Source organism: Melanotaenia boesemani, chromosome 18, assembly GCF_017639745.1.
Source record: "Melanotaenia boesemani isolate fMelBoe1 chromosome 18, fMelBoe1.pri, whole genome shotgun sequence".
Lineage (NCBI taxonomy): Eukaryota > Metazoa > Chordata > Actinopteri > Atheriniformes > Melanotaeniidae > Melanotaenia > Melanotaenia boesemani.
In genome coordinates, this window is record NC_055699.1 from 15,819,738 (window position 1) to 15,841,489 (window position 21,752).

At 38.8% G+C, this 21,752-nt stretch overlaps 1 protein-coding gene across 4 annotated transcripts in view; it reads left to right on the forward strand.

The window, feature by feature from the left end:
* Positions 1 to 20,120, forward strand: part of mllt10 (MLLT10 histone lysine methyltransferase DOT1L cofactor) — a 44,028-nt gene extending 23,908 nt beyond the window's left edge. For 2 of the 4 annotated variants that reach the window (XM_041967846.1, XM_041967849.1), the window contains 11 exons: positions 211 to 684; positions 6,635 to 6,795; positions 10,740 to 10,857; positions 13,663 to 13,744; positions 14,863 to 15,056; positions 15,784 to 15,933; positions 16,128 to 16,174; positions 16,357 to 16,658; positions 16,923 to 16,946; positions 17,255 to 17,345; positions 17,605 to 20,120. In XM_041967846.1, coding sequence (XP_041823780.1) covers positions 211 to 684; positions 6,635 to 6,795; positions 10,740 to 10,857; positions 13,663 to 13,744; positions 14,863 to 15,056; positions 15,784 to 15,933; positions 16,128 to 16,174; positions 16,357 to 16,658; positions 16,923 to 16,946; positions 17,255 to 17,345; positions 17,605 to 17,889 — 1,928 coding nt within the window. In that variant the 3' untranslated portion in view covers positions 17,890 to 20,120. The remainder of the gene's footprint in view (positions 1 to 210; positions 685 to 6,634; positions 6,796 to 10,739; positions 10,858 to 13,662; positions 13,745 to 14,862; positions 15,057 to 15,783; positions 15,934 to 16,127; positions 16,175 to 16,356; positions 16,659 to 16,922; positions 16,947 to 17,254; positions 17,346 to 17,604) is intronic. The other 2 variants (XM_041967847.1, XM_041967848.1) reach the window with 2 other exon arrangements.
* Positions 20,121 to 21,752: the final 1,632 nt, after the last annotated feature.

The following is a 21,752-nucleotide window of genomic DNA, read 5'->3' on the forward strand; positions in this document are numbered from 1 at the left end:
GTTTGTTTGTTTTTTTTTTGTCTATAACTTGTTTTTTTTTTGTTGTTGTTGTTGTTTTTCTAATTTGACCACTGGTGTGTTTCATCACACTACTGGTCATTTTATGGGCCAAAAAAGATTATTAATGACAAGTAAAAACTGAGGGGGAAAGTGCAAAAAGATATGCCCTGGGATAATTTTATTAAGTTTTTCTTGTTTTTATCATTTTAGTTGGTGGAAAGCTGTATGAGAATTCCCACAGTCATACAGTGAGTGAGACACAAGGACTTGTTGGGTCCACTGCTTACAAACGACCGCAGCCTGCAAGCTCGGGACTGGGGATTGGTACAGCAACTGCTGGAGGAGTGGAAGATGGGGTAAAGAAGAAAAAGAAGGGCAACTGGCGAAACAGATTTGGACCTTGCTTTACCACGGATGTGAAGCCTTCTGAGCCAGCTCCATCCCTAACTCTCCCCACATCGTCCACAGCCAGCACCTCCTCCTCCACTGCCTCTACTTCCTCCTCTTCGTCCTCAACGCTCTCAGTCCGGCCAGGCATAGTTTCCAGTAGTGGATTAGGTGTAGGGATGGGCGGAGGAACAGAAAGGGGGCTGGGGGTCATGGGTGTCAGCGGTGGGATTCAGAAGTCCCCGGCACTCCTCAGGAATGGGAGTCTGCAAAGCAGCTCCACAACCACTGGCTCAGGTGAGGATGACATAGAAACACACACCAAAAAATCCAGTGTTGCTTTACACAAGGGAACAGAATTTAAGACACTTCTAGCCTCTCAAAGAGAGAAATATCATCTCTGATGTCGGCCAGGGTCATCTTTGTTAAGGGTTTTATCATTGCATTTGTGTTGTAGCAAAGCAAATGTCCAGAAATGATTAAATATCTGTGGCAGCTAATGAGGAACTGAGCTGAATTAATTCAAGGATTGTGAGCTAGTTATGACCCATTAGGCATCATTGTGCTAACCAGTTTCATTACAGTGTTCATATGGAAAGCAGCTTGTGTGGCATTGTTGTAGCAGTTCTTCTTGTACAGCTTCTTCATACTTCAGTGCTAATAACTTAAACAGAATGGTTGTAGTGCTGTGCAATGTTAACATTACATTGAATGGCAAGGCTCGTCCTTGCATTGTGAGTGGCTTGATGTTTGCATCTGTGTGTTTGCCATCGTATGGGTCTTGCACGTGAAAGAGGTCTGTATGGTTTTTTTTTTTTCACCATTCTCAGTTGCTTGGCAACTGTCTGTATGCTTTAGAGTTCCCCTCCCACCTATGGAAGAATATCAGTGCTGTCCACACTTCTCACATCTCCCTTTCTTCTAGAATCATCACCTTTTTGTTTCTCCCTCTATCTTTCAGCTTCTCTCACTTACCTGCAGTCTGCTCTTTCCTCAAATCCTCCCTTATCTGTGACGCTTTGCGCAGCTGGAGACGTATATTTGCATAATGACAAGTGCATGCAAATACAGTATCTGCAGCAGCATGATGTGTACATGCCTGTTGTAACTTAAGATGATATTGCAGATGCACAGATCAGGCTACTATCCATCACTGGTCAGTGAGATGAGATGATCAAAAGATTTGTGTGTGTCTTCATCTGTTACATAGGCTGTTAATAATAACTCGTATTCTAAAATCATAATTCATTTTCTGTATTGTTTTTGATTTCAAGTCTTGTTAGACGACCCTTGCTTTAAATCTTCAGTTGCAATCAAATATAATAGACAGTACCACTTATCACCAGATGGGTGGAATTGGAGCATCCACAGAAGGCAAAGAATCAGAAATTAAGTTGGTTTTCATGGAGACAGTATAGTTTGTAAAGAAAGTTTGAGAGATTGTTATAAACAGTTGAAAGAGTAGATTTATTCAGATTAAATATGTGTTATATGATACTACTGCCTTTATTCATGTTCCATGTAGCATCCAAAGTTTAATTGGCAAAGTAATGTTTGTTTACAAGAAACGCTGTTGTATCATATCCGTATCTCAGCCAACTGACACGTTTGCAGTCAGCCTAATTTTCTTGTATTTATCATTCATTTGATTAATTTTATATCAGTGAGTCCAGTTTCATTACAACAAACAAAACAGTTTAGCCAAAAAAAAACAAAAAATTTAGAAATAATTTGAAAATAATTAAAGTCTACAATTAATATGCACATTTTGATTTGATGCCAGCAGCATTTGTTGGGGAAAAAAAGTCAGGAAGCTCACGTTTGTGAATAGCACCTTTTCTCCTCTGTAGTGTTTTTCACACACACACACATATATATATATATATATCATCCAATTTATTATTTTTTGGGGTGGCTTATTTTGTTTGTGTAGTTTGTGTTTCCATTCACACGAACAGGTTTTGACTTGCATTGTATGCATAAACACTCTGTGCTCTCTGATAATTGTTTTCAGAGGTATTCCTGGCTGCACGCTGTTCTATTCATTAAAAAGTCTATATTTATTCCCGCTCCTTTTTCGAACTTCTTTATATTATGATTTGATGATGCAATAATAATAATTATTATTTTTTCATTATTTTATTTTTCTATATAGTTTCTTGTTTGTTCAAAATAAATTCATTAATTCATTCACTCACTCACTCACAGAGCTGTGTTTGAGCCTTTTTGAGATTTTTTTATACCCAGTTTATACACAGTGTTACTGGCTTCTTACCAAGTAAACTGATTTGTTGTAATATATATAAATGCCCCACCACATTTGATTTGTTTAAGTATTGCATTATTTTTGTCTAATTTTCTCAAACATTTTTAAAATGTATTGCTGGTATTAAATTCTAAATAGCTTTATTTACAAAAAAAAAGAAAGAAAATTAACACATCTATTTTGATTTTCTTGTCTTTGCTGTGGTTTTAATTACATACAGGGTTGAATAAAATTATTTTTAATATTTTACACAGCGTCCAAATCTTTCAGACAGATTGCCTGCTTCTGAAGCATACTTGAATGTTTGTTTAGGTGATATTTTATTTTGCAGAAGTTTTGATGAGCTAGTGGGCCAGACTGAAGTACTGCTTCTGTTTATCTTTTGTAAAAGTAGTGTTTGTGGAAAACCTCAGTTTCTCGTGATTGTTCTTTCCCTGAAGCAGTGGTGCCGTTTCAGACCACAGCTGGTGAAAGAAGATAGGGCAAACAGTGGTGGCAATGTATGGTTGTGCATCATTTATGTGTGTGTGTGTGTGTGTGTGTGAGACAGAAAGAAAATCATGTGTTCTTCTTTCTACTGTAAATATTTAGCTAAGGGTTAATGCAGGGCAGTAATGGAAAGGATCCTGCCGTTTGTCTCCCCCCTCTATCCTGTCTGCTGACTCCACTGTGCTGATGGATAGATAGTTAGCCTGATAGATATGTGTTGGTGTATGGGAGAAGCAAGGGGTTAGATTTTGGCTAGGTTAATGTTTGATGGCCATGGGGTCACCAGTGGGACGGTGAAGCTAGTTGGTGCGGTGTGTGGGGGAGGAAAAATGTTGACTGGGGATGGATTTATTTAGGCCAGCTGGAGTGTACGTATATATCGAGATGAGAAAGCGGACAAGGAAAATAAAAATGTTTATTGCGGTGTATTTGTGTATTTAGTGGCTTATTTCTATGATCACATCTTTACCCGTATAACTTAGTCCTTAGTGAATTTCTCATAATTATCAGTGGCTTGTTCTCACTTATGCAAAGCACACGAAAGAGTAAGTCCTGCAAACAGGATTTAATTTGAATATCAAATGAAGCTTATTAAGAAAACCTGCATGCATTCATGAACTTTTTTCATGAATACTTTTTTTTTGTAAGTAACCTATATCTGTATTTAAGGAAAAAAGTATTGCATATTAAAAAAAACAAACAGCCAAAAAATTTTTGATTGACTATTATTTATTTAATTATTAAATAAACCATCTTTAAAATACTTAAAGGATACAAAGGGTCAGTCCACTACAGACATGCACCATTATATTTGGCTATATGAATAATATGAATAAAAACTGACTTTACACACACACACACACAGCCTCTCACAAAACAGCTCATCAGAAAGTTGAACTCTTTAATTTACAAAACAAAAGATGCATGTTGTTTTCACCCATAGAAGTGAAAAAAGGAAGATAAATATTTCCCCTTGTGTGTCTGCTCATCAATTCTCCTGCTGTGGAATTTGTTTTTTGTTCAGCGCTGATGTCGACTGTAACTGATGTGACTGCATCAGACAGTTTATCACAGACACTTTGTGAATTATATACACACTCTTACATTGACCACCCTCATTTTGGCTCTAAATCCTTTGTTTATCTTAGATGGTAGAAAATTCTCAGAATAGCAACAGTCCTTCTGTTATCATGACTGTACTTAATGTTTGTGTCTACACTGTATTTTAAAGCCACGATTAAGTCACTTGTCTGCAGTTTTAGCAAAGATTGAGCTACAAGGCTCTAGCATGCAGCATTGCTACTACATGGATGTACATTTTCCTTTTAAACAAAAATTTGGAGCACGTTTACAGCAATAACACTGATTCATCTGGTTAATGCAAGGTTATGGTGCTTTTATTTAGATTGGATTCAGCCTTCCCTAAATAGACGTCATAGATTTCTTCCTAAGATAATACCAGCTTGAACCAATAAAGGTGGATATTTTTTAAGCTTACAGGCATATCGAGCAGGAAGGAAAAAAGGAAGAGGGCTGGGTAATGGAGGCCAATGTGCTTTAGGGGCTTAACATATTGATCATACAAATAGGTTATAGGTTTTACAAGCTCTGGGTTTGTGATGCAAAAGTCTGTATATGGTAATGTATATTTATTTTTTGGTGTTCTTCTTGTATTGTTCCAGAGGAAGTTTGAGCACCACAAAAAATGGTGATAAAATAAATACATTTGTCATATCGTAGTATGTTCACACAAGGTTTGTCTAATTGTGAAATTAGTGTTGACAGACAACACTTAGCAGAGCTTTATGAGAAAAAACAGTATTATAGATATCACAACTAATGTACATCCTTAGATTATTTAATTCTTCAGATTTTTTGGTTTTCTTGTTTTGTGTTGAACCTTTGGAATTTACAATAAATAGGTTTTCCTCTTCAAGCAAAGAAACATTCAAGAATAAATAAGTGTGGTATAATATAAGTCAACTCTGAAATTTTTATTGTAATATTTTTTATTTATAACATTAATATATTTTAACTTAAACACCCATTTTCTGCTTAAAAAATCCTTTAAGAAACAACTTGTGTTAAAAAACAAAAAGAAAAACCTAAAATTTTTAGGAAATTAGACTGTTATCACTAAATGATTTTTCTTGGTACTTTTAATTAAAATCTATTTTTTGGCTTTTTGTTTTATCATTTTCCTACCACCATTCCATTGTGTGTAAGCCATTTTATCAATGGCATTAGTTAAACTCTGATAAATTGTTGGTTTGGGCTCTAATCCAGCTGCTGCAAACCTTGCGGGATCACATGCCCCCTGAGCCTCTGCAGCAATGCTTTGGGTATCAATTTTTCTGGTGCATATTGCAAAGCTTTATAAATAGTATGTCGGCCCATGTAGTGTTCGTATCTATTGCCCTCTCCCTCCCTCCACCCCTCCCTTCCTGGCACAAAGATCTCTTGTTCCCCCAGTGAATGCGTGCTGCCCTGAGCCATTCAGGCTTTTGTGGGGCAGAGGGGCCCTCTCTCCCCCCTTCCTCTGCTGGGGTCAAAGGGGGGCAGGGGCAGGGCTTATCCCTAGTCAGTGGGCGAACACAAGGGTGTGTGAGGGGAGGAAGGAGAGATGGAAGTGGGAGAGGGCAGCGATAAGAGAACGGAGCTTGTGAAGGAGTGTGTGAAAATGGAGCAGTATGTGAATTTTAATTATTATGACCCGTTCAATGTAAGAGGCAGTGTTCATCAATTTTATGCAGAATTATGTTTAAGAAGACAAAACAGAAAGAGTGAAGACAAGAGAAGTTCAACTGTAATTCAAGAAAAGTGAAATCTTGTTTATTTGTCAGTGTGTTAATACATTTTTATGATTATTAAAAAATACTGCTATTTTCAGGCATCTTTTCCATTTGTTTACTTTGATCAGTAAACATATTTCAGTTGTGCAAGTGAGCAGATCTGAACCATTTTTTAAATTTTATTCCATCTCCCTAGATAAACAGATGTTTTATAGCAGGAATTTGTTTGTCTTATCAGCATTTCTGTTAATTATAAAACAAAATTTTAATTGCTCTTGTTCCAGTCACTTTCAAATGTTACACAACTACAATGTGTTTTATAAGAATAAGTGTGTATTTAAGTTTTAAGTGTATTAAATTAATTAAATGTATGGGCCAAATAATAGGATCAGTAAAATTTTAAAGCAGTGTCAGTGTCTGACATAGTGTTTAACTTGTCATAACAAGACAATCATAGGAGTTGCAAATAATATTTATGAGAGCACCTTTCAGTTAAAGTGTCCCAGTTAGCCTTGACGACAAGCCAACATCCACAATAGGAGGACTCCACTGAATTCAGCTATGATTAATTTTAACTGTTATAATAGTCCTTAAAAGGGAGTCAGTTTTTACACAAAATATTTTAACACCATTTTTACATTACTTAGGAGTAATGGAGGATTTAAAAATAATAATGCTGTTAATGCTCATCTCTTCACAGGTGTCTTTTCTGTTGCTGATGGGTCATCATCAGGGACAGGAGCTGTCGCCATGGTCGGAGCAGGCTCAGAGTTGTCACAGCAACAGCAACCCACACCTTCCCTAGCCCCTCCTTCTCCATTCACTGCCACTGCACCGGTTAACAGCACAGCCTCCACACACGTGAGTCCCAACATGCACTAGCAACTCTCAGCGCCCCTCCTCACTTGCCACATGAGTGAAGAAGCATGCTCATTAAACCCTCAATGGCATACGATTCATAATTCCTTCTTTCATAAACACAAATGAATAAAAATACATTCTCTGTATAAAAAACTCTGCATCCTTCAGTTCACTCACATCTCCCAAATCTTTGAGCTCAAGTGCAGCTAAACTGTGGGAACACAAATAAACCAAAGCACGATAATTAAACATCTTCTGCACCAAATCTCTTAACTATTATTAATCCAACGCAAGTTAATTATCTGTGAAATATGCGTTCTGACCTTGTATGGAGAGTGTTTCCTCAACAGGTATTCTGTAGCTGATGGCTAGATGCACCTGTAGTATGTGATTCTGGGTTATTGAAAGCACTAAACATGAAACTTAATATTTGCTCCATGAACACTTCATTAAAATGTGTTTGATTTTGCAGAGTAAATGAATTTAGTTAACATTAGTGAATACGTTTGACATTAAGTGACACAGGAATCTGAAGGGGTGTAAAGAAAAATGTGACAGAGCCATCATTTTTTAAGGTATTCAGGTTCCAATATAATGAAACACTGGAAAAGTGCCAAGGTCTGTGTGTCATAGTACATGCTACTGTGTTTTCTATCATGTGGCTTAATGTTGAAAAGGTTTGATAAAAAACATCATCTGCACCAAACTGTGAATTTGCTTAATTACTATACATGACTTAAAGCGGAACAAAAATCAGGGCAGCACATTTAAGGAAAAATGTTTGTGAATTTCTTTATTATTATTATTATTATTATTATTATTAATAATAATAATAATAATAATAATTAATTTAAATAATAAAAACAGTGCATTTGGATGAATTCACTGTTTTTTCATTTCTTATTTTGTTAGTGGCTAAATATTTCTGATGTGCTTATATAAGTTGAGTCCGGTTTCCAAGCCGTTGGGTACGGTGTGATCACCTCTGCCCCCTAACTTATTAGTGCCCTTCTTTTTTTATTATTATTATTTTAAAAGAACACAAAAAACAAACAAAAATTCGTCCTCCATCATTTATGTTGGTGTCCAATGTTTCAAATTCTCCGCAAACGTATTGCTCCTTCTCTGACCACCCAGCTCTATTTTTCTCTCGTGTCCACTTGTCACCTTTCTTTTGCTTCCTCTCTCTCTCTCTCTCACTCTCTCTCTTTCTCATACACACACACACACTTTCTCTCCCCTCGACCTTCCTCCTCTCTGTCCCCCTCCATTTCTTTTTTTTCCCCCCTCGTTGTACTGTGATGTAATGACATCTGACAAGCACCACAGTAGGGATGGAGAGATAGATGGTGGGAGGGAGGGGTTGTGGTCAGTGTGTGTGCGCTTGTGGTGGGGGGCTTTGCACTCATGCCTCGAATTTGCTGGGCTGGGCTTCATCTCGCTGTGTTCCTCTATGTTCAGCACGTATTATGGAGGTGTGTGTGTGTGTATGAGAGAGAGACTGAATAAAATGGTAAGGGTTACTTAAAGTGAGAAAGTTGGTTTTCCCTTTCCCTTTTTTTTTTTTTTTTTTTTTTGTGTGTGTGTCTGTTCGTTTGTACAATATAATGCTCATCTCTGGCACACACATACATTTTGAATTGAGTCGGCAAAAATTATACAACTACAGAAGGATGTGAACAACATGCTGTGTGTGCGTGTGTGTGTGTGTGTGTGAGAGAGAGTGTGTGAGAGAGAAAAAGACGAAGCCCATTTGCTATTTTGGGTCTGATAGTAAGACTCTTGGCCTACTGTTATTGGCTATCAGCCCAGGACAGAAAAGAGGGAGTGTGAGAGAGACTTTAATGAAAGATGAATGTAAATGAAAAATGAATGTTGATGGGAAAAGGGGCAGGAATATGGCACTGAGGGAAGGAGGAAGAGGAGGAGGGCTGTAAAAAGAAATCTAAAGCGCAACAAAAAAGATAGTGGGAACAGGTTTTCCTTTGAATTTAATACAGAAGGAAATTGGAATTTTCATTATGTTTTTTAGATTTTCTCATTCTTAACACGCTACAAGTTCATGAATTTTTATTTATTCTTTTTTTTCCACCAGAGTGCACACTAAATTTAAACAAACAGTAATCACTCTTAAAAATGTAAAATATAACTGATAAACTTCAGGGCTCACTTAATTTTTTTGGCTTTGTATTAATTTTTGTAGCTTTTGTTTATTTCTGCTTGACTTGAGGCTTTTTGGTTTAATGTTTAAATTGCAACATGTTTATTGTACTAATTAAAATATTTTAGTGACAACTTTAAAATAGAATAGAAAAAATCTTTATTGTCTACCGAGGTGGAAAATTGACAAACACAGAAGACTCACAGATACAGTATTTCATATTTGCAATAAATAATACAAATGAATGCATGAAAATGCATTTAAAAATACTTGTACAACATTTTAAAAAGGTAAAAAGAAGTAAAAGTGTAGCAGTTCAAATCAGCCTGTGTGGATTGGGCACTTTGAGTTTAAGAATACGATTAAGGCACGTTTAGCCGGAGGAGCTCTGAACAGCCTTCCTGACTTCAGGAGCTCAAACTGGAGGACGGCGGATGATCTCTGTCCTCCGGGAATCTGATAGCTTCAGTTTAAATATTCACAAGAGGCACAACTTTACCTGCCATTGCCACTGCATATTTAAAATAATAATTAATTATGACACACATTTCAACATTGTGAGAAATGTTTTCCTGAACTTGACAAAACACACTACATTAAATGTTTTAGTCATACTATTTTTTCCAGCTGTCTTATGCCTTTTAGATGGAGCAGAATCCCCTTCTGATGCTCCACCTTCACTATCCACCCTCTCCCTCCACCCCACCCTTCACACCACGGCCCTTATTTGGGAAATGCCTTAATTGGATTAAACTCTATGCATCAGAAACACTTTGTCAGCATGTCAGCATACTGTTGGGGTGCCGAGGCATTTGGAGTCCCATGTGTAAAAGAATAATGAGCTGTGGCTTCATAATATATTCTTGTTTTTATTCATGTACATAAATGGTGGTGAAGTGTTGTCAGACCACATTCAGATATAAATTTTCTTTTTTTCTAAATAAGCTTCATGGGCATGAGATTGTATGTAGGATATTTTTTATAGAGATCAAAGCTGTAAAACCAGAGTCATCAGATCCCTCTCAGATTTGAATGTGTCAAACTTTTGAAAAATATGAAGTTAACTCCAATAGCTTATTTAGAAAATAATAAACTAAAAATACACTTCTAATTGTTTAAAATGGCATTTAAATGTCAGCTTATTAAAGATTCATGGTAGCAACTAGTTTTGTTTTCTTAGAGAAATGTATGTAAATCAGTAAATAAAGACATTTAAATATAAAATCCATAGGAAATTAATTAATAACATCTGTGATTCTGATAATTTTGTTTTTTTGGTTTACTCTCTACAACAAAAATACCTTAAATCTGCTAGTTTCATTTTTGAAATTTTTGCTTTTTGTTCTTTTTGTGACATTGGAAACTATATATTTGTATTTTGCTGTCTTTGGTTATAAAAGAAAAAGTTAATAGACATAGCCATGTTTTACTACAGCGTTACATTTTATACAGCTAGCACAAATAAACCATCAGATAATCAATAATCTACATGAATCATTCAAACAGCAATTCCTCAACTCTTTCATTTGTGCAAAATAGTTGTAAAGCATTTTTTTTAATTCACTTTTCTTTTTTATTCACTTTTTTAAGTTTATTAAATAGTGCTTGATCTTGATTTTTATAACATTCAAACTGTTGGATTGGTCGCCTGGGCTGCAAAGTGGATACCACACAAACAAATAAATTATCAGTGTTTCTCATTGGAAAAGTGAGTACAACAAAGACTGAACTCTTAGGGAAAGAGCTTAATCCTTTTTCTCTACATGTGTGTCTCTGTCCTCAGGTGAGCGGTCTGCAAGGCTCAGTCTTCAACCTGGCCCCCCCTCACATGTTTGGCAACAGGCTCAACCCCAACTCGACTATGGCAGCGCTCATCGCTCAGTCCGAGGCCTCACCAGCAGGTATGGGAAACATACCAAATGTGCGTGTGTGTGTGTGTTTGTGAGAGAGAGAGAGATGAAGATAATTAATGGGTCACGCCCCCCATGATCCCATAGAGAGGTCAAGGGTCAGTGATTGTTTTAAGCCCCTCCCACTTTGCTCCAATTACACAGCCCTGTCACTTCCCTCTGTCTTCCTCATTCACACATGCGACCAGAGAAGCAGCAGTATATATATTTATATTTAAGGGCTTGCTTTAAGGGGTTTCTGCAGTATAACAAAAAGTCTGACGTGTGTTTGGCTCAGAAGAGAGCTGATGAGGGAGTAAGAAGTGGCTTCAGCTGTCAAGAGTTGCTGCTTCCTGATGCAACACATCTGGTCGGCCAGAGCAGAGAAGTAAGAGAAAAGAAAGGAAGAAGAAGAAAGAGTGAAGATGAGGAAGCAGTTCCTGCTGCCGGTCAGCAGTCATCAGAGCCAGATCTGCTTTGACCTGCAGGTCAGCTCACTAATCAAGCTGAATGTCACGGGGCCACGGGGTGTGCGTGTGTGAGTGCTCGCCTGTGTGTCTGCTTATATGGAGACTAACCAGGTTGTGTGTGTAGACACAAACAAGCTTTGTCTAATTCCTGAAAACCTAAAAAAAAAAAAGATATGTTTGATTGGTCTGGATGTAAAGTGTTCCTGGATAAACGTCTCTTTCTTTAATTTAGAAAAATATTAAAATGTAGAATAAATTTAATGATGGAGAATATTAGATAACATGAGCTCTGATAGTACAAGATAATGTACTGCTGAATTATTTTAAATGGTCATATTTGTTTTGTTATCTAAGCTTTTTTTTTTTTTAGGGGAAATGCTGCACATTTAATATTTCTTTTACATTTTTTTACTGTACTGTCTGTTGAACCTTTAGAATATCTTAGATATTATTGACAGTCAATCTGCCAACTATATTCAGGCTAAATCAGGGAAAGATGTTCAGCATGTATGTGCACAAGATAACCTGTTCAGCCACAGCGTTAATATCACACTAATAACATCAACATATGGAAACACTGACCTGGATATTAACACCTCCTATAATGTAAAGCTTTCTTTGTTTTATTTTTTTTTTTGTTATTTATTTTTTGTTTGTTTTTTGAGTTAAATTTAAAAGAATTAATGGAATATTAAAACAGTTACAGATTTGTGTTGAGGTGATTGACCCGTTAGCTAATGTGCTTGTTGATGCAGCAACAATCACTGAGGACAAAAATCATAAAGTTGTCTGCTCTGTCATGTGGCGTCAGTGCGTAGTGGTGCACGTTTTGTCAGCTAGTAAAAGTTATATGAGCACAAACATGCAAGGTGTTTGTTTGTGTGTGATTGTATGTATGTAGCCTGTTTACTTTGGCAGCCGCGTCCCTGCTTTTGAGTGTCTGGAGGGAGGTGCCAAGACAGGAACGGGTTACGACAGAAAGAAGACTTGAAAAAGAAGGGACCAAGAGACTGGAGTGGCGACCTGGTGGGGGTAAAAGCTGGGATTGACTGTCTTAAGTAGAGGGGAGTTTGTGTGAGTGTGTAAATGCAAAAGTGTGTGTGCATGTGTGATTCATTACTCTCACTGAGGAAAATGAATAGAAGCGTCTGGCCAGGGGCCCAGAGGGAGGAGAGAGGGAGACTCTCACAGAAGGTGGAGAGAGAGAGAGAGAGAGGGAAGCACATGCAGTTTGAATGAAGGCTGGTGTGTGAAAGAGATACAAAGAAGGGAAGGTTTGTAGGTAATAAACATACATTCATAATGATTACAGCACATTTAATCACAGCTGAAGAAAAATCTGTAAATTTTGAAAAAGTCTTGACCCTCTGTCGTCTTCTGTAAAACTTTACTGGATAATTCTAGAAAAAGCAGCCGCATTAAAGTGCTGATAAGCACAACAGAACTAAAGGAAAAAAAAGTATATTTGGCGGTCATGTAAATTCTTCTATTATATAGTTTTAATATTATAATGGTGAAAATTGCTAAATCAACCATTTTTTTGTGTCAGTTGTCCATGAACATCCGCAGAGCCCTTTCTGTAACCCAAAGTGCTAATTAGCTCTAATAAAAGAAATCTAAATCTGGCGTTTACACAGCACGTTCACTTCCAAATAAGTCTGTCAACTGATGAAAAGCCGTTGTATCTGAGCACGTTTACAAATGTGCTCAAAGTGAATTTGTCATTTTCCATTGCAGTAAGAACTGTTATCAGCTGAAGATGAAGATTGTAGTAACATTTGCAAATGTAGTGTCGTAATAAGAAGCTAAGCTGTTCAAGAGTACACAGAATCTTTGAAAGGCAAGCAGAAGAAATCTATGCCCATGGTTTTATTAAGCTGTATTCACATAATTTACCCTCTAATAATCAATAAAAGCTTTATTTGTATTTATATTTGCTTCAGTTTTTATCTAGAAAATGTAATATTTTTTTTAAATGTTGCCCAGCAGTAAAGAAATAGTAATCATATTAACAGTTAAATGTGTATTTGTGTTATCTGACAACACAAATGTGATGGTCAGAAGAACAAAATGGTAAGTTCAGCTACAGATGATGAGCAGGAGGTGAAATAACAGATTTAACTGGCTTGTTTTAATTGACAAAAATTTAAAAATAAAAAGAAATTATTTGAGATTTGTTTAGAAAAGCTGTTTTGAATGAGTTGTTGGTTTATATATTTCTAGCATTTCAGCTGGTGTAACTTGTTGGATTATCCCATTGATGTTTCGTGTGTGTGTGTGTGTGTGTGTGTGTGTGTGTGTGTGTGTGTGTGTGTGTGTGTGTGTGTGTGTGTTTTTGTGTGTGCAGATCAGGAGGTGGGAGATGGCAGCAACAGCGGCGGCGGATCTCAGGGCTTCTCCATAAGAGCTTCTCCCAAGACCACCCCACGGTGAATGCACACACACTCCCTCTCTGAAATGCCCTCCCTCACCATTTACATTCCTCATTGCCCCCCCTCCCTGCTTCACCCATCCCCCATTTTTTTCTGCTTTTCCCTTTGCTGGCCCCTCGTCTCCCCTCTCTACCTCTCACTCCTCACACACACATGCATATTTTCTCTTTCGCTTTTACCCCTACAGGCAATTCTCTTCCTCTCATCCACCGATAACTTGTGTTTTTGGAGGGGGTAACCATCCTTCAAGTCAAGTTAGATTTTTTTTTTTACTTTTTTCTTGGTTGAAATCACACATGAAAGAACAGCCTGGTGTTGTCCTGTATCTCATTGGGAATATTTGCATGGTTTTCTGAGGATGCGAACAGCAGCCACACATATAGATTTTTGTTTGTTTCTGCAACTTTGTGGGATATGTGAAGTCACTTGAGAAGGTTGGTAACACTTATACCATTGATATTGCATCCAAATGATGTTTGTTCTTACATTTTAGATGGCTGACATTTCATTTACAGGTGTATATATTGTAAAATATGGTGACTGTTAACATTTACACCTTTATTTTTTATTTTACTTAACATATCAACATCTGGATGTAAATATTAGTCTGTTTTTTTTTTCTTACAGTTCAAATTTTATTTTTTGGGAGTAGTGGAGCCATGCTATTGACTTTTTTTAAGAGAAAAGACTTCTCTGTTTTGTTTTATCTCCCTCAAAAAGTATAAAATTCTTGCTGCTACTTTTTCCACCATGTTGCGCATCTCTATTTCTGTCGTCTCTGCTCTCTCCTGCTGCCCCTCATTTCCCCTCTTTCACACTCAACAGATTGTCTCAGCACAAGATTTATCACATCAAGACATTGCGCTTCCCTTTCTGTCCATCTCTCCCAGTTCCATGTCCTCTTTCTTCCTCTCTCTCCTCGTCTTTCTGTGGCCCTCACTTGCAGACAGAAAGCCTGGCCCCTTTTCATTACGGGCCACTGTAACAACAAATTGATGTAGTTTTATAGCCAGCAGTGTCTATGTTTGTCTGACGTTTATGTTGGGTCGTTAATCTCCCTATTGACCTCTCCGTCTCTTCTTTTCTGTCCATGCTCTCTCTTTCCCTTCATTCAGCTCTCCCATTGGTGGCCTGCAGATCCGCTATGACTCTCCGGGGTCGTTGCTGGGGCCGGGGCTGGGGTTGCTAGGAGCTGGGGGAGGTGGCGGAGAGACGCTGCCCCCGGTGGCCACCAGCATCGAGCAGCTCCTGGAGAGGCAGTGGAACGAAGGGCAAAGCTTCCTGCTGCAGCAGGGAGCACAGGGAGATGGTGAGAGCGCATACACACTGAGCACAATGTACATTTTTGTGTGTTGATATCATTTACAGCTTGTCTGGTCAGTCACCAAAACAGCTTCAGCTCAGCCTCCGAAAATTTACAGGTATAAAGTGCAGACATGCACTTTATACCTACACACCTACATCTTTTTTTTTTGTCAACTAATTTATCACGCTTTTTCCTCTCAGCTGTCATGCAGTCTTGCTCCCTCTTTGCTGTCACTTTATCTCTCTTTGTTGCTGCCGTCGATGTCCGTCAGCTATCTGCTTATCTGAACATCCCTTCAGGGATCAATAATGTGAAAATGAAAAAGTGAAAGCGATGGCAGCCTTGTCATTAAAAAAGGTTGTCCTGCATCTGCACCAGTCAGATTTAAATGTCCTGTGCCTCTCAACACTCCCCATCTTGTCTTGTTGTCTTTGAGTCTGGTCAGGTAGCAGGGCACTTGTGACCGATATTGACCTCTGACCTCCTTATGTAATATCGAGTATTTGAACATTTTTATGTTCCATTTTTACGTGGTTCTGCTTTAAGGAACAATTAATCTCACAAGATTACTCCAATTACACGTCCTGTTGATGAAACCCTGTTTTGACTAGACAAATTTTACCCTACACTGTTTTGTGAGAATAACCAAAAAAATAAAAAAATTGCAAAATGATGAAGGAATATTTTGAGCTCATAACTCAGTATTTTTTCTCTTATTTCTCTCTATCAGTGGTGGGAATGTTGAAGTCTCTGCACCAACTACAGGAAGAGAACAGGAGGCTGGAGGAGCAGATTAAAACTCTGACCATGAAGAAAGAGAGACTTCAGCTTCTAAGCGCTCAGCTATCAGTGCCTTTCATTCCCACAACTGTTTCCTCTGGTACTTGCACACAAACACACATCCTTTGTTAAAACTTAAGCTAAAAGTGTGTGGTGAAATAAAAATAATTGTTTAGGTCACAGCACTTGGATCAGCATTTTTCTCGTTTTTCTTTTAAATGTGTTTGCAACACATGGACACATTGTGTTGATACACATCTAAACCTGTGATTATTTATTTTACATATGTCAAAGGAGCCCAGTTTGGAGCCACTGACTCCTCTTTGCCTGTGGCAGCGCAGGTAAGGACCAAACGTACACAAATAAAATCAGCACAGAAATGTGTAATTAATGTGTTAGCTGAGATCATGCAGCCACCATGGTTTTATATTCCACATTAAATTAGACAAACTGCAGTGAGCACTTTAGATTTGTAATAAAAATTGTTATGAATGGCCTTCATCTTTCTCTGTCTGCCCCTCAGGACACTGCATCATGTGGCGGTCACAGCAGCAGTGGCTCCACCTCGTCCCTCTCCACACCTTCCTCCGTCTCCCAGAGTCCACCTCAGCCAGCGCTCAATGGGGTTGCGACCGTGGGGGCACCCACGGCTGGCCTAGGAGGCGTGGCGGGGCTAATGGGCGCTCTGGGTGCAGGAAATGCGCTGGGTATTGGGGGAATCGTCGGCGCGCTGAACGGTGTGATCCAGACACCTGCGGGCACAGCCAGTTCTCACACACACACTACAGGAGCCACTACAGGTGTGACACTGCCTGTTAATAACAGGTATGTTACAGCTGCATTAATTCTCCTTTTTACATGAGTTAATGCTGTTTGGTTCCCCTGATTATCATTAATCAAAGCATGTGATGTCATATGAGACAATCAGATGAGAGTCCTACAAATAAAGCATTTTCCCCCTCTCCTTACATTTTGAAGACCTTATTTGTAATAAGAGGGAACTTTTTTGTTTGTGTGTCTTGGAGGAATGGATAAGAACTGATTGTGTCCCTTTTTTTTTATTCCTTTTGCTTCCATATTGGATTGTAGCAGCTCAGCAACTAGTAAGAACAGGTGAGACAGGTCTCCAGCACATTGCAGGAACTTGCTAGCTTTCTTGGATTCATATTTAGCAGATAGACTGGATGAATGTTGTTGGAATTTTATTTTCCTTTCTATGAGGTTGTGTGAGTTTATCTATTTTTGTTGCTCTCTGGAAAATAAAAAAAATAAATATATTAAAAAAAAGTGTTTTAAGTGAAAAACCAGATCACGATTTTGTTGCACATGCTTTGAATTCAGGGGTCTCGTCTATCCTTTAGCTCTGATACTCTGCAGGCAGTGTGCATTGTGTTCATCTGACTGGTGTTTTGTCTCGTCAGCGCTGCGCGTCTCGGCCTGCTGTCTGAGCAGCAAAAACTCATCCTGCAGCAGCATCAGCTGCAGCAGCTGCTGTCTTCACAGCCCTCAGCGGTAAGACACACGTGGAATTACTCAGCACTGTCGCACACAGTTAAACAAACGAGTAACAATCTTTCTTCAGACGCTAGTTTATGTCCTAGCTTGTTAATTTCCACTCACTTATAGCACTTTTCTGCGCTGTTCGCCCCTTTTTATACTTAATTTTCCATCCCGTCCTGTCTTAAACTGTTATTTTATCTTTTCAATTTCCTCCTTGTTTATTTCTTTCTCCCCCCTGCCCTTGCTCCCTCTTTGCTCCCCCCACACACAGGATCAGCAGCAGGTGTTGTTCTACCAACTGATGCAACAGCAGCAGGACCTCCAGCAGCTGCAGTCCCTTTCCTCCTCAGCCCAGATTCCCTCCATCCCGCTCTCGTCCGCTCAGCTGCCCATCAACAACCTGCTGCCCAGCGCCCAGGGTCAAGGCCAAGGCACCATCACTGCAAACCCTTTCCTGGCGCTGCAGCATGCACACGCCGACACGCACAGTTCAGGGCCACAGAAGCCTCGGCTAGCTGAGAAAGCGGTGGGCATTGCAGGGCAGGAGAAGACATGACAACATATCTTCTTTGTTTTTGTTTTTTTTTTTGTTTGTTTTGTTTTGTTTTTTAAATAAAATTTGCAGAGTTGGGATCAGACTGTTGGTCAACTTTGTAGTTCAGTGATTTGAACATTGGTGGGAGAGAATTCTTTGTACCTGGTAGATTTTTATTTCCTGTGGTGCTTGTTTAGACCAGAATATAAGAATATTGCAGTTTTGTCTTTTACAGTCACTCACATTGGCGGGCCTTGCTTGGTTTGTTTTCGCAGCTTGATTCTGGTTCTAGTTTTGACCCCACTTTGTGTAAATTTCTACTATTTATTTTGATCCAAATTTAGATTTTTTACTATTACTTTTTGCTGCTTCTAGTTCTTATTTTTGTCTTTTCTCTAGTTTAATGTTTTTATTTAATATTCCTAGTAGTTATTGTTTGTGTGTACGTGCGTGTGTGTTAGTGTGTTAGAGTCAGTATGTAGCACCAGAGCACATGGTGTTTTTTTTTTTTTTTTTTTCCTCATTTAACTGATGAATTGAATAGCAGGTCAGCTTCCCAGAAATGTTGTCTTGCGTTTACTCATTCTTCTCTCTTCATTCTTGCTTCCTCTCTTCTTTTACTTCTTTCTGTCATGGCCTGGTCTTTCTGCTGTTTCACTCTCAGGGGCTTCAGCTAACCAGAGCTGTTCACTCAAAACCCAAGCTGGCACACACAGAACCACAGACAAATAATAATAAAAAACGCACTCACACACACACACACACACACACACACACACATGTGTGTGTATATATATATATATATATATATATATATATATATATATACACATCCCTAGAATAGCACTGAACAGTAGCAGATGTATGTTTGACATCTGTCTCGCACCAGTCCTGAGGGAAATACTGGGTCAGTGTTGTGAAAAAATCCCACATGTTCTCACTGCTGCTTGTCTCCCCGTGTGTCTTTCATTCTGTGTGTGTAGATCCATTAATGTCAGTGAGCTAAGCCTCCTATGGTTACCACAGAAGCCTTGTTTTTGACTGTCTCTTCTCTGGGGCAGATATAGAGGGCCTAGTCAAGGATGTGAAATGTCGAAAAAGAAAGACAACAAAGGTAACTTGAATGTTCAACAAGGTGCATTAATCTGCACGGCATAGACGCAAAAAAGAGAGATCACGAGTTGGTTGCCAGCAAGTGGACATCTTTACATTTCATCTTCGTGGTTGAGTCCCATGATGCACCTACCTCTCCAGCAGGACCAGCTTATCAGGACCTAAAAGGCTGACAACAGCGGCCACTTACAAACCCACCAGTCATGACTGGCTAGTCAGGGTCCAAACCCAAGTGCCTGAGGCCAAAGGGAGGAAGGCAGGATTTTTTGTTTTCCTTTTTACGTCTTTATCACTCAGCCTAGTTTTTCACAACGCTACCAGTGATTAAGCTGCATGCCAAGGCAACAGATTACAGAAGAACACTTGGTCCATCAGGTTGGACACGCTGTCTCTTTAACTAGGAAAATAAATTCTGCTGTGTTCTTTAATATCAAAGCCAACTTAATGTGCTTTTTATTTATCCGGAGTTTTTGTGTAATGGGCACAAGATAATATATTTTAAAAGCCCACTGGTTCTGCGATTTAACATCATTTTGTACTACTGTGTACAGTTTTTTTTCCCCCTTCATACAGTCTAATCTTGCTGTAAACCCTTCTAATGACTTCTACTCTGTGTCATGTGTTTGAAAGCTAGAAGCTACTACATAGTAGGCTGATCGGGGAGGGTGGGGCTGGGGTGTACATAACTTTGTAGGGGGGAGGAAGTGTTCTGAAGTGTTTCTGGGGCGGGGGTAGGGTGGGGTGTTCAGTGGCACCGTTTTTACCTCGTTATGTGTATATAAACTTTTCTCATTGGCCGTTGGTGTACATAAGTGATAGTGATTTGGCAGTGCTGGTGTGAAAGCCAATGAAGCCTCAGTTTGTGTATGTGAATCTCTAGGACCAGACAAGTAAGATTGACCATGACTGGATACACAAAAGTATTAATTTATTTTTATATGTGCAGGGAAAATGTGTTTCTTTTTTAAGTTTTGCACCATTTTCTTGATGATTTTATACTCTGATTACCATGTTTTCATCTGTGCACACATTTGTTTGGATTAATTTTTGTACAAGTGTAAAATATTTGGGGGGGCGGCAGGGGGAATTTCGACATTGTATTTCAAAAACACAAAAAATAAACACTCTGGATTAAGGAACAGGAGCGTCTTGTCATTGAGTTTGTAGAAAAGAAACCACTGTGCACAAAAAAAAGTCTTTTTTAACAAGCATACATACATTTGTGTCAGCATTTCATTTGGAAGGTAAATGCATACTGATTTAGAACTGGGTATAACTAGCACCCAAGTCTGTTTTCATTGTGCTTTGCACCAGAGCAACAGTATAGGATTATTTAATATAAACTTAATTAAATTTAAACAGTCAAATGATAGTAAATTAAAATTTATACATGAATAAATACTAGATAGATAACATAATCCTCTGATCAGATTATGATTATAAATGCAGAAGAAGAAAAATGTTTCTGATAAATGGTGTTTTTCCAATTTGAGGTCACTTGGGTGAGCCTATAATTAAGTTGTATTTTTTAATGTGCCGTATGCTGTAATGGCTAACAGTTTATGTGTGATCTAAAAATTATGGAAGTGGTTTAGGCAGTGGGATGGATTTTATTCAGAAACAAGGGGAATAAAAAATGTAATTGTCTGGCTGAGAAGTGACAATAAAACTGAACATGTTTAAATTTAAACAATGTGCTTCAAGCTTCCTGTCTTAACAAACACCCACACACTCACCAATGCTGATGACTTCCAGCTGCCAAGAAACCCTGGTGTGTGTGTGTGTGTGTGTGTGTTGAGCTTGGGGCACCATTCTGTTACATCTGCCTCTGCCCTGGTAATTAAAAGCTCACTTTCCTCCTGCACTCACTAAGCCCCCCCCCTCAACACGCACACACACGCATACACACACACATTTTCTTTTCTTCTCTTCACCCAAGCACTTGCTCACAGCCCAGTCTCAGAGTCCTGTCAATCAAAGCCAGGCTGTTTTAACAGGACACCCTCTTCTGCTCCCCCCAACCACCACCACCACCCAGTACCTTCTTTCTTATAAGCCTCCACCATCAGAACTGCCTCCCCTCCTCCCCTCTACTCTCTGTAATAGCCGCTCCACCCTGCCTCACACATACACACACAGGGTGGAGCCACTGTGTCCATCGTCGATCACACTCCCACCCCTCCACAAGAGAGACCCTCTGCAAGGGTAGGAGGGCTTAACAGCTGATGGAGGACCCCCATGCACTGCCCAACCAGGTGCCTGATCACAAAGTCAAAACGTAGCTAAGCCCTGTTGTTAGGAGACTCAGACCTACTCAGACTGAGCAGATAGCAGAGCAGCAGGAGCTAAGCCTGAGATGATTAGACAAATGTAGGGCAGATACTTGTGGCTTCAGAAGCAGACTGGACTGCTGTCACCGAGGAATGTTCTGCACTAATAAAGATACCTATCTCTCACTGATGAATGGGATTCCTGCAAATGTTTTTCTTAAAATAATGTCAGAATATTCCAGTAGTTTAGATATTGTTTTTGGAAATGCATGAGGAAACTTTAAACGTGCCAAAAAAATCTGAAAATGTTAATAGGATAGGTTGGAATAAGTTGTTGTGTTATGTATCAACCCCTTCCTCCTAAAAAATAAATTAAGATCATAGTAAGGGATTTTCAAAGAAGCATTTTTAGTAACTTACAAATATTTCCCCATCATGTCCCTATGGTCGAATAGAAATGAAAAGCAAAACTGAAGTTCATCAGGTGGCACTACTAATTCC